This window comes from Heliangelus exortis, chromosome 2, assembly GCF_036169615.1.
Source record: "Heliangelus exortis chromosome 2, bHelExo1.hap1, whole genome shotgun sequence".
Lineage (NCBI taxonomy): Eukaryota > Metazoa > Chordata > Aves > Apodiformes > Trochilidae > Heliangelus > Heliangelus exortis.
In genome coordinates, this window is record NC_092423.1 from 3,406,077 (window position 1) to 3,418,992 (window position 12,916).

Sequence of the window (12,916 nt, forward strand, 5' to 3'; positions counted from 1 at the left end):
TCCTGTGTCCAGTTCTGGGCCCCTCAGCTCAGGAAGGAGATTGAGGTGCTGGAGCAGGTCCAGAGAAGAGCAAGGAGGCTGGGAAGGGATCCAGCACAAGTCCTGTGAGGAAGGGCTGAGGGAGCTGGGGGTGTTGAGGCTGGAGAAGAGGAGGCTCAGGGGAGACCTCATCACTCTCTCCAACTCCCTGAAAGGAGGTTGGAGCCAGGGGGGGGGTTGGGCTCTTTTCCCAGGCAACTCTCAGCAAGACAAGAGGGCACAAGAGGTCTCAAGTTGTGCCAGGGGAGGTTTAGGTTGGACATTAGAAAGAATTTCTTTACTGAGAGGGTGATCAGCCATTGGAATGGGCTGCCCAGGGAAGGGGTGGATTCTCCATCCCTGGAGATATTTCAAAAGAGCCTGGATGTGGCACTCAGTGCCATGGGCTGGGAACTGCAGTGGGAGTGGATCAAGGGTTGGACTTGATGATCTCTGAGGTCCCTTCCAACCCAGCCCATTCTAGGATTCTATGACTCAGTGTGAGGCCCAAATGATCCAGGGAGCTATTTAAAAATGAGATTTTTTTTTTTTTTCTGCTTCAGACTAGATGACAAACTGATCCAATGGGCCCCAGACATATGTGGGGCCATGTCTCTGGTGGTGTTCTGAGCTTTAGCCTGACTCTTCTGATTTACGGAAGATGAAAACTGGAGGTGTGATGCTAAGGGACATGGTTTAGTGGTGGACTTGGCAGTGCTGGGCTTATGGTTGGACTGGGTGATCTTAAAGGTCTTTTCCTGTCAAAACAATTCTCTAATTCTGTAAGATACAGCCCCTATGTTCACATTAGTAGGTTCTGTTATGGAACAACTCCACTTAATTCTTTAGAAAAGGTTAGAGGACCCTTGTTATCTTTCCAGTCTTAAATTGCCCTGTAATAACTTTGTGCTCTAGTAGCAAAGCACTCTTGTGTGAATACTAACACTTATATTTTCCTTTTTTTCCAAAGCTAAGCAAGACAAAGCAGCAAAAAAAGTGGCCACCAGGAGAAAGCTTCATTCCCTTTATGAGGTTAAGCAGGAGATTGGAAGGTAAATGAATTTTCCAGTTTCATGGGATGACTAATGGGGAATATCTACTTGTCCACCTGAGCTGCTGAGCTGGTGTCACCAGAGGCAGAGGTGAAACCAGCTGTGAAGAAGTCTGAAAAGGTGAAAATACTCTCAGGGCTGGCTGACTTTCATACATTGCCAGGCTGCTGGAAACACTTCCCTGAGGTTTGTGATGGGGAGTCCATAAAACCCATAGCTCCAGGTAGCTCCAGCCAGAAAAAATCTCAGCCATTGGCTGGCAGGATAGATGCTCAGGGATGGCTCCTTGGCAATGGCCACATCACAAGCCCATGGAGATGTAGATCCAAAGGAACCAAGAGCATCATCAACCTTTGTCAGATCCAAGGCTTTATCACCTCGCCCAGCTTTTCCCTTTGTTATAAATGTCCGAGACTCAACATTCTGATAATGGTTTAATTAATTAATAAAATTGAAATTGCAGTGAGCAAACCTGTGCTGTGTGCACGGGGAGTCTCCGCTCCACTCACACACCTCTAAAACTCTAGAATTACCCTATATTGATTACAGTTCTATGAATATTAAAAAAGGGGTGGGTTTATGTACATATTCACAGGGATTACACCATTTTATTACAATATTCATGATAGGTGGAGTCTGGGAGGAGTCTGGGGGAGATATCTGGGGGTTGTCAGGGGGTCTTTGGATGAAGTAAGAGGGTTCCTTAAACTTGAACTTTTTGCCTTTCTTGCTTTCACTGACTTCATTATCTTGTTACAGGGCAATATCAGACCCTAGCCATAACTTTCCCCTTATCTGCTGGTTGTGACATCTTTATGTTCTCTTTGTGCAGATGTTCTCATTCTTTTGGTGCCTCGTTAGCCTTGGCAGTGCCTTGTTTTAAGAGGAGGACCTACACTTTTAATTATTTTCAAGACAGAAGTTAGCCTCGTTAGGTCCTTGTGTTGCTTACACTGTTTTAGTGGGAAATTACATGTCTCAATTGCTTTGTCTGGCCCCATATTCACTTTCTTAGTTTAATTCTGAATTTGCTGGTTAGGAATACAAATCCATTAACATATATTACAATCATACAACACACCTTGATGCGAACTTTTTGCTGAATTTCGGTGACAACCAGAAGAGGGCAATAGCACCTCACATACAAGAAAATCAGGGGTTTTTGGTATTTTTTTTTCCATGTTGGAGAGTTTAAGCCACAGGGAGCTGCCAAAGGCTGGGACACAGGTCCACACCCGCTGTGCACCAGTCTGAGCAGGGCTTGTGCTTCGATTTTCACACAGGGGCTGCTTCAGCTTCATCTCAATTGCTTTGTCTGGCCCCATATTCACTTTTTTAGTTTAATTCTGAATTTACTGGTTAGGAATACAAATCCATTAACATATATTACAAACATATATCACACCTTGATGCAAACTTCTTGCTGGTGACAACCAGAAGAGGGCAATAGCACCTCGCATACAAGAAAATCAGGGGATTTTTGGTATTTTTTTTCCGTGTTGGAGAATTTAAGCCACAGGGAGCTGCCAAAGGCTGGGACACAGGTCCACACCCACTGTCCCAGTTTGAGGAGGGTTTGTGCTTCGATTTTCACACAGGGGCTGCTTCAGCTTCATCTCAATTGCTTTGTCTGGCCCCATATTCACTTTCTTAGTTTAATTCTGAGTTTACTGGTTAGGAATACAAATCCATTAACATATATTACAAACATATATCACACCTTGATGCAAACTTCTTGCTGGTGACAACCAGAAGAGGGCAATAGCACCTCGCATACAAGAAAATCAGGGTTTTTGGTTTTTTTTTTTCCATGTTGGAGAGTTTAAGCCACAGGGAGCTGCTAAAGGCTGGGACACGGCAAGGTCCACACCCGCTGTGCCCAGTCTGAGCAGGGCTTGTGCTTCGATTTTCACGCAGGGGCTGCTTCAGCTTCGTGAAACGAGTTGTTCACAAAGGCACCAGAGTGTCCTGTGCTGCCAAATTCATCCCTCTGCGCAGCAAAACCAAGGCTCGAGCTCACCAGGAGAGGGACATCCTCAGCTCCCTGTCCCACGACAGAATCACCCGGCTCCTGGATCACTTCGAAACGCGGAAAACGCTGATTTTGATCCTGGAGTTGTATCCTTTCCTCTGCTCCTTCCCCCAGGAGGTTGGGGAAGCACTGAGCAGAACTCACTTATGAATTAATCAAGCAATTAACCACTTCTAGGTTTTGTCTGGAGATGGAAGGCCAAGCACTTTCCTTGCACTTCCAGCGTTCTCTGGAGCTCTTCCAAAACTCTGTTCTGGAAAGTCTGTAAGTTCAGGGCTCTGATCCTGGGGGATGCAGAGTGGGAGAACAGCAGGACAATGCAGTGCTGAGAAGAAAAACTCATATCCAACATGTAGATTTTAGCCCCAGGGATACCACAGCCCTGTGTGTAGGGAGCACAGGTTTGGAACAGCCCAACTGGATCACACTGGTGCAAGAAGGACACTTCTGCACCAGAGATTTAAATTCGTTGTGTGCACATCATGTTGAATCATAGAATGGTTTGGGTTGGAAGGGACCTTAAAGATCATCTATTTCCATCCCTCTTCCATGGGCAGGGACACTTCCCACCAGCCCAGGTTGCTCCAAGCCCCATCCAACCTGGCCTGGAACACTTCCAGGGGGATGGAGCAGCCTCAGCTTCCTTGGGCAACTTGTGCCAGGGTCTGAGATCACCTTGTGATCACATTGCCTTAGATCACCTTGTGAATTCTGCTCTGCTAGCTGGATAGAGCTCTTTCAAAAGTAAAATTAAAATTTTTTTAAAAATAAATAAATAAAAAAAAAGCTTTTTATTCCGTTTTCCCTCAATGTTGTTGTCAGATGTTCCAACGAGGAGCTCCTCGACCGCTTATTCAAGAAGAGCGTTGTCACTGAAGCAGAGGTAAATCTCCCATTCTTATTTGAAAGCCCAAGATTTGTAGGTACCACCAGAATAGCTTCCAGTGGCATTTTTCTTTCTGAATATGAGGAATATCTTTGAACCCATGATAATCTGATAAAACAAAATCACCATTAAAATGGGTTCCCAGCAGTTTGCGTCACTAACTTGGATTTCTTCAGGGAATAACTAGGAACAGCCAGTGGTTTTGACCCCCAGTGTTGTATCCAGCCTAATACAGATTATATTTGATCTATTATCACCATTTCTTTGTTATTTGTCACCTGGTACTGCTGTCTTATCACTTGTTTAATAACACTTTATCCCTTTGCAACTCCTATCCACTTCCTTTCAGAATCCAAGCCAAGGGTTGAAATTACAGTTTCCAAGGGTGGTTTTTTGAAATCCTTTGTGCTCACAGTTCAAAATGTTTCCTGTTTCCCATCTAGTAGCCAGTTGTCACATATTTATTGGTAAAATTGATTTTTCTTTGAAAATTCAGAGGGAAACTTAGGATCCTAGAATGCTTTGAGCTGATGGCACCTTTAAAGATCAGGTCTCAGTTAACACATGTCCAAGGCAAAATGTCAAAGGCAGAGCTGAAGGTGGCTGTAAACCTTGACTTCTTTTTTTGTCATGGTCAGACTGGATCAACACATGGTCAAGAAATAAGGTTAACAAGCTAATTTTTAAATATATTTGTCTTTTAAGTGTGTTTGCCTGATTTACACCAAGCCAGAGCTGAGTCTGAGTTAGATAAATTAGGCAGCCGATAAGGTTCATTGAACCTGGGAATTTTTTAATCTCTTTTTTTTACATGTTTGTAGGGCTGGGGTTTTTTAAGTAAGAGCTTTTTCACAAATAGAAGGCTCCAGGAGAGCTCACACAACCACAGCTTACACAGGGTAATATTTAGCTCACATCTTGTTTCAAATGCAAGAAGTTAATTCTACTTCTAAAAGTGTTTCTAGTTCAATCTCTCCCTCTCTCATATATTAAAAATACTGGTGGAATCAGGGACACGTACTTACCACTAATGATTAATAATTATTTCATAATCTATTTAATTTTTAGGTCAAATTGTATATCAAACAAATTTTGGAAGGAGTCAAATATCTTCATGACAACAACATCCTCCATTTGGACATTAAGGTAGTGTGCAATGTCAAGCTTATCCTAAATTTTTGTTGGTCAGAAAACAGGCATTCTCTGTTTAAATTATTCTTACTTCCAACTAAAAATGTTGCCTGCTTTCAGGAAAAGTTTCTCCCTTTTTTTTTTTTTTTTTTTAATTCCATTTCCCAGCCACTGAATATCCTCATGGTTTATCCTGGAAGGGAAGACCTGAAGCTCTGTGACTTTGGATTTGCTCAGAAGATGATGCCCTTTGAGGCTCAGTTCAGCAAATATGGATCTCCAGAGTTTGTTGCCCCAGAAATTGTTTCTCAGTCACCAGTGTCAAAAGCAACTGATATTTGGTAATATGTCCTTTTTTCTACAAAAAAAGTCCTTTTCTTTTGTCCTACTGGCAAAATTTCCATTTATTGTTAATAAGGAAATGGAGGAGTGATAATAACACAGGCAACTGAAAGGGAATTCTGTGAATCCCAAACCATCAGGGCTTTTTAAACCTCCTTCTGTCCATTTTATTCATCAATAATTGAAGTCTGATGGCTGATTAATGCAAAGGAGCATCTTAAAGAAAATTATTGTTCTTGGAGGCAGCAAATAGGGAGGATGATCCTAAGGGGCTTTTTTGAAAAGGCAAACAAACTCCAAGAAAAAAAAAAAATTGTGTTTTTTTAGTCTATCTATGCTCTAAAACTGGAGCATAAATTGAGAATTTTAAACAATACTGAAAAGAAAAAATAGTGAAGAGGGAAAGAAATAATTTGGGGATTTATTTCCCTCGGAAAGGTTGGGAGAAGATGGTGATCTTATTGTTCCAGGTTGTCTAGTGGTAGGAAAAGGGGCTGTGTGCTTGCAAATGAGGGAGAAATGGTGATGAATCCCTGACATTTGTGTTTCCTCTCTCCTCAGGGCTGTGGGAGTCATCACATATTTAAGGTAAATACATTTTCTTGGAGAGATCCATTCAATATCCCCTTGCCAATTAGAGCCCTCCAGCTCCTTCAAGTGAGAGATTTGGGGGGAAACATTGAGTCTTCCTATAAGGAGGAAAAATTCTTTTGTAGTTTTCTGCTTTACTCTCTCTTTCCTGGTCACCCAGGGCTTTGGTTCTTGCTTGAAGACCTCCCAGCTGCTCTCTCCTTGCAGTTAATGATGAGATGGATGAGGTTCAGCTTCCTCTTGCCTGTTTTAGGCAACACCCTCCTGTAGTTGTGTGAAACCAAACCCTTAATTCCTTCTCTATGAATAAAAAACCCAGTTCAGCACCAGGTAGTGATGGGGGGAAAGATGCTGCTGGTGGACACGCTGCTCACAAGCATCACAAGTCCCATGCATGGAGTCTCTTGAGGGTTTTAAGCCCCGTGTCAGCATTTGTGCTTCTGTCATCTGAGCAGCAAACAAAAGTCTAAATTCTGTCTCCTTTTATTTCATGCTGTGGTCACTAAATAAGCCTGACATGCAAATCTCCATTTGCTGGTGAGAACGACAGAGGAACCCTCCTAAATATCCAGGATGGGAAAATTTCATGGACCATTCCTGATTTTGTTCACTTGAGTGAAGATGCAAAGGACTTCATAAAAGGGATCCTACAGCAGCAACCCACGTGAGTGAACTTTTGGTCCTCCCACAGCCAGGGTACCAAGATGTTTGGTGCCTCAGCTCCTCAGGGCTGTGGTTGTCTTGAGGAGTGGAAAGAAGAGTGAGATGTGGTGTGTTATGCCCTAATTCTTCTTTAGTAATTCCCATTACCCAAATGACAATTTGGCAATTTCCCTAATTGGCTTGGTTCTGGTGTGGTGATCTCCTTACTCCCTCCAGGCAGCTGACTTTCTGCAATGACACAGAGAAGTGGGAAGAGCAAGGACTGGTGTAGAAGGAGTTAGGAGAGAATTAAATAATATTAACTACATTCATTAAGCAATTTTAAGCACAAAGTGTGGCTTGAAGGCATGTTTGCAGGCACTTGCTTTTTAATTTCTTTTCTATTTAATCTGCCTGCTGCCAAAGCTACTTGTGCTCTGGCCACCAAAAGAGTCCAAGTCATTCTTAAGGTTGCTCTAAAAGCCCCTGAACAGGATCCCTGGGGATGGGATTTTGCTGAGGATCTGCAGGGGGTCTCAGACTGAAAAAGGAGGATCGGAAAGGGAAAGGAAAGGGAAGGGAAGGAGAGGAAAGGATAGGATAGGAGAGGAGAGGAGAGGAGAGGAGAGGAGAGGAGAGGAGAGGAGAGGAGAGGAGAGGAGAGGAGAGGAGAGGAGAGGAGAGGAGAGGAGAGGAGAGGAAAGGGAAAGGAAAAGGGAAAGGAAAAGGGAAAGGAAAAGGGAAAGGAAAAGGGAAAGGAAAAGGAAAGGAAACCTTGGGTTGAAAGCTCCTGTTTGGCTTCTTGACTGTGGAACAGCAGCCTAAGGATGGGCACAAAGTGTGTGTCCACGTGAAGGAGGCACCACCTTTTGTGGCTGTTGTTGGCATTGACCTGCTTCTAAAATAATGTTCTTTTCTCTCATCAGAGCCAGGCCAAGTGCTTTGGACTGTCTTTCCCACAGGTGGTTCATGGTAAGTTTGTCCTGGTTTTTATTAGAGCCCTTTAAAATGTTGAGGTTGGAAGAGAGGCAGCTCTTAAAGCTGCTTGAAATAATTTTGCTGGTTCATTTTTTCTCCTGGTTTCCTACTTTCTGTCCTACAGACAAGTCCAGGCATTGGTGTTTACGTGTCAAGATATCTTTCTTTTTAAAAGTTAAAGATTACAACTGATTATCTGATATAGCATCTGAATAAAAATTAAAACTGTGGCTTTGCAGAGAAAGATTATGGTTTATATTTATGGTTTATATTCCGGTGCCTTTAATCACTAAGGATAAGAGCTAAAAATTAACAAATCAAAACAAAACAAAAAATAATTTCATTACATTCACTGAACAGGGCTTGGTTTTATAATTGAAAATCTGAGATTGTCTACAATTTAACCATGAGGGGAAATAAAAAAACACAAAACCTTCTGGGGAAATTCAGTCAGGAATGCTTAACCAATGCTTTTCTTCTTATTCCCCCTGGCAGCATAATCTCCCCATTGAAGAGGCTCATTTCATTAATACCAAGCAGCTCAAATTCATTGTGGCTCGGAGCAAGTGGCAGGTGAGTTGCCATCAATCTACATTGGTCCTTTTTAGTTAATATGTTTTTAATTGCATTTGCACCTTTTAACATCTGCTGGGCTAGGACAGCAAGTGCAGCAGAGATTTCAGAGTGGTTATGGATGGGGAATAAGCCCAGGAGAGAGATGGATGTGGCAAAAATAAATTATCTAGGCTTTCACTGCCTGGAAATCATCTGGTCTAATGCAGGTGCTTGGAAGACACATGGTTTTGTCTAAGTTAGGTACCTTCAGCTGCCTTTGAAATTGGGACTCAGTTATAGAAAGGTCTCAAGAAGATGGCACTTTTCCTGATATTCTCTAAAATAATCAGGTTGGTTGCCCTCTGAAGATACCTGTTTGTCTCTGTTGGCTGCAAAAGGAGGCCAGGTGTTCAACTTCAACAGAGATGTCCCAGGTGGCAGAACTTAGAGCAGATAAATCCTCTCTGCTAGAGTTTGGTAGCTCTTCTGTAGACCTAAGTCACAGCAGGTTGTACTGCAGCCGTAGCATCATAGAAACATTGAATGGTTTGGATTGGAAGGGGTGGATTGGATGGAAAAAGATCATTTTGTTCCAAAAACCCTGCTGTGGGCAGGGACGCATCCCATTAGACCAGGTTGTTCTAAGCCCCATCCAACCTTGGATATTTCCAGGGATGAGGCAGTCGATGGATTTAAGGCCATTTATTCCAGATAGGATCTCATCTGATGTATTCCATTAAAAAACCCTTTTTCACCTGCTTTGAGTGGGCAGATAGTCTTTGAAAATCTCAAGCAGGGTCTTGCTACATCCCCCTGGACACATCCCCTGGAGTCACTATGGTTTCACCTCTGTGAATGAGAGAAAGGGAAGACTTGGAGAGCAGATGAAGCCTGGATTGATGAGGTGTACCAAGGGGCTGCAGTGTGTTATTAAACACAGATGGGTGGTATTTATGAGTGGAGAAGCCCATTTTGGCACACTTGCTTTACCATATTCCCACCATGCTGTGTTTTGCTTCGCTTTTCAGCGGTCCCTCATGTGCTACAAATCCATCCTGGTGATGAGGTCTATCCCAGAAATCCTAGAAAGGACTCATGACAACACCTCCCTGGCCATCTCCCGGCATCTTATTGAGGAAAGCACTTCATCCAGCACCAGTGGCTCCTCTTCAGACAACGAGAACTCCCACTTCCCCAAGAAGAGGCACTTTGGTTCCACACCTGAACTCCACGTGCCCGTGTTTGATGCACCAAGCCACCAGGAGCCTCCGAAATATCCAAGTGAAGAGAAGCACTCCAAAATCTCAGGCCCTCCAGTGAAACCCATGAGGAGGAAGTATTCTTCGATGAAAGTTGGGGAGGGGGGGAAATCACCTGAAGAAAGCAAGGAGCTCATGGCAAGTATCTTAAAGGAGAAAGGGGAAGGACTCCATCCCAGGCTTCATGATGAAAGAGAAGAGCAGCCCCAAAGAAGCAGTGCTGCTGAGCCTTCATCACATCTGTATCAGAAAGAAAAACCAGACGTATCTTTACCTGATAAGGACAGAACTGAAAAGCCTGAGGATGGGACAGAAAAGCCCTCTGTCTGTGTTCCTAGACAGAGTGTTATCAAAAGCACTTTCTACAGCCAAGCAGCTGAGCTACCTGCAAAGGGACCTTCCTCACCAGGCAGAGAGTTCAGAAGGCACCTGGACAGAGCCAGGAGAACTTTCCGGAAAGCTGGATATTCAAAGGTTCCACTCAGTGGTCTCCGTGAGCCCCTTTTAGAGCAGTTTGAACTGGAAGAAGAAGAAGAAAGAGGAGGAGATGAGCGCAGGGAAAGTCTGCTTGGTTCCTTGACCAAATCTGCTTCTTTTGACAGTGCAAGGAAACCACCCCATCCTGCCATCACTGGTGCCACCAGGAGCCGTTCCCTGGATGACTACAGGCTGAGACCCTCCAGGTCATTGAGGGAAGAAGATATTTTGGAAGAAGACTGTGATGTCTTGTCACAGGAAAGCTGCCCAGAAGGCAGTGAGCACTGCGAGGCCTCCCCGGGGCCTGGCAAGGGATGTTCCGTAGGCACTGGGAAGCAAGAGGACTTGAGAAGAGCCAAAAAGGATTGTTCAGGAGAGCAGCTCCAACCTTCTGCACAATGTGAGGGTAATGGGTGCTCAGATGTGTTTGTGCAACAGCTGGAGACACCTCCAGTGTCACCTTGCAGGAGCGAGAAGAAGAAACCTTTACTGAAGAAGTCAAAAGCCACTTACATTGAGGAGGAAGCTGAAGATGTGGAAGGCAAAACCCGGGTTCTAACTCACTTCTCAGAGGTCACAGCATCATCAGCTCAAAAACATGAAAGCAAGGAGGATAAATCTTCCCTTGGCCGTGTCTCTGACCCTGTTTTTCAGGAGGTCCAAGAGTCCATTTCAACTCTCCCACAGCCAGAGGCCACCTCCAAGCCAGCCCCAGCAAGGGAGGGAGACAAGGATCTGCCCCAGGAATCTGCTCCAGGTACCGACATCCCTCCAGATCTAAAAGGTGGAAGTTTGCTCATCAAGAGGACAGCCCCAGTTCCACCTTGGAAAGACAAAAGGCAGAAACAGTCACATGAGGAGACTTCTCCCCAATCTGATCTCATCGAACAGGGAAGTTCTGCTGTCCCAACAGAGCCTCAGACAGAAACGGGTTCACTTCCAGGATGGAAAGACAAAAGTCAGGAACCATCCAGTCAAAGTGTTCCAGCAGCTCCTGCCTTGGTGAGCAAGCAGCCAGGTACCCTGCACACAGCTGATGAAGATGTTCCTCAGCTGAAGGCCTATAAAGAGGTGAAACGTGCTGTCCTGGAAGATGAAGGACCAGATGTTACAGGAATCACTGCATTTTCAGCCCATGGTGGTGAAAACCAAGCCCACAAGAGGGTTCCTGTTCAAGTAGACACAGCGACAGCCATCCTGAAGGGAGAGCAGCTGGCTTCAAAAATCCCACCACCAAAATTGATGTGCACTTCAGTCTCTGGTGGAGCTGGAAGGGAACAGCCAGCTCATAGGAAGGAGGAGCCTGTTGCTCTGAGGAGTGGAAGCTCAGCTTTCACAGACATTGTTTCCAGTTTGGCCCCTGAAATAGAAGGAGCTGAAGCCCAGCAAGGCTTTGCAGGCAGTGACATGCAGGTATCTGCAGTTCTGGAGAGCAGAGACTCAGCTAGAGCTGTGTCCTCTCAGGATAACACCTTCCCTTCCATCTGGGAGAGTGAAAAGCAAGAACAACCCAAGGCATCACTTTGCAGTGAGGTGACAGCTGTGGTGACAGCAAGTGGAAGGCTGGCAGCAGGACAGCCCATGGCTGTTTCTTTCCCCAGGGATGGAGGTCAGGAGCATCACAGGGCTGCCCATCCCAGGGGAAAAGCTTCTGCTGATCTGGAGGGTGAAGCTCCAGGTTTTTTGACTGCTTCACAAGCAGAAGTTGCTTCAGCTTCAGTCCACGAGTTTGAGGAACATCCAAAGGTTTATGGTGAAGGTGTTGCCTTAGAAAGTGGAAGCTGTGATGCTGGAAAAACTGCCCCACCATTGCTTCACAGGGAAGGGAGCCAGGAGCTCTCCCATCACAGGTCTTCTTTTTACAGTGATGAGGAGTCTGCTGCTCTGGAGGGCTTAGTGGATGAGATGGTTTCCCTCTCTGAAGAGATGAATGTTTGGGCAGATTCGGTTTCAGACAAGAAGGGATGCAGAAAGCACATTTCCCCTTCCACAGAGATGTTCTACAAAGCACCCCCAGATACCTCCTTCCCTTCTGCACAAGGGGGTAAAAGAGAAGTCTCTGAACTGGATGGCCTTGCAGAACCCTGTCTTGTCAGGAGTGAGGTACAGGAAAGGCAGAGTGCCCAGACAGCTCCTCATGAGTGTGAGCATCTGGAGGACTTGGCATTTGAGAGTGCCCCATCCAGCATCTCCTCAACAGAAAGCTTGGACACTGGGAAAAGACCCAGCCAGGTGTCAGTGAGCAAGGACACTGGCAAACACCCAGAAATTTCTTTAGTGAAAATCAAAGACTTGTCAGATGAAACACCCAGCCTGGGCAGTGGGCCTCTAAAATTTGACATCTCTGAGGTGGAACCTGCCTATCTGAATTTCTCTGACCTGTATGACATTGTCTACTTCCCCTTTGAGTTTCTGAACTATAGGAAGCCTCCACCCAAACCAACTGGCAGGAGGTTCCCAGCTTTTGGTGAGAGGGCAAGGTCACCTCCTGCAGGACACTTCCATAAGGACAAAAGACTCTGCATCAGAGAAGAGGCAGAGGACAAGAACAGGAAGAACCAGTTGGAAATACCTGAAGACTCAAAGGGAACTGATTTATTAGCCATGGGGAAAGGGTCAGAGAGTCATAAGGAAATGTATGGCCCCCAAAAGGACTCAAGTGGGAAGCAGAAAAGCTCCTTCTACAATAAACCAGGACTCTTCAAGCCATATGCAAGGTCTCATTCAGTAGAGCAGTCAGCAGAGCAGAGTCTGAAGCAGAAAGTAAAAGCTTCTGTTGCCCATATTTCAAGAATCCTGAAAGGAAAGATATCTCCTGAGCCAGAGGAAGGTAAATATTTTTCTCTTCATAGATTTGCTGGTCTGACTGAGCTCTGCCAAAATTGCCTTTTCCTTTTCCTCCAAAAATCTGAGGCCATGGTCAGGCAGTCATTGCAGAGCTGGTTGTGGCAGG

General features: G+C 45.0%; 1 protein-coding gene across 2 annotated transcripts in view; it reads left to right on the forward strand.

The window, feature by feature from the left end:
* OBSCN (obscurin, cytoskeletal calmodulin and titin-interacting RhoGEF) overlaps positions 1–12,916 on the forward strand; it is a 223,880-nt gene that overhangs the window by 191,811 nt on the left and 19,153 nt on the right. For both annotated transcript variants that reach the window (XM_071734574.1, XM_071734575.1), the window contains 10 exons: positions 989–1,070; positions 2,988–3,188; positions 3,925–3,985; positions 5,057–5,134; positions 5,288–5,460; positions 6,023–6,049; positions 6,564–6,716; positions 7,621–7,666; positions 8,168–8,245; positions 9,256–12,793. In XM_071734574.1, coding sequence (XP_071590675.1) covers positions 989–1,070; positions 2,988–3,188; positions 3,925–3,985; positions 5,057–5,134; positions 5,288–5,460; positions 6,023–6,049; positions 6,564–6,716; positions 7,621–7,666; positions 8,168–8,245; positions 9,256–12,793 — 4,437 coding nt within the window. The remainder of the gene's footprint in view (positions 1–988; positions 1,071–2,987; positions 3,189–3,924; positions 3,986–5,056; positions 5,135–5,287; positions 5,461–6,022; positions 6,050–6,563; positions 6,717–7,620; positions 7,667–8,167; positions 8,246–9,255; positions 12,794–12,916) is intronic.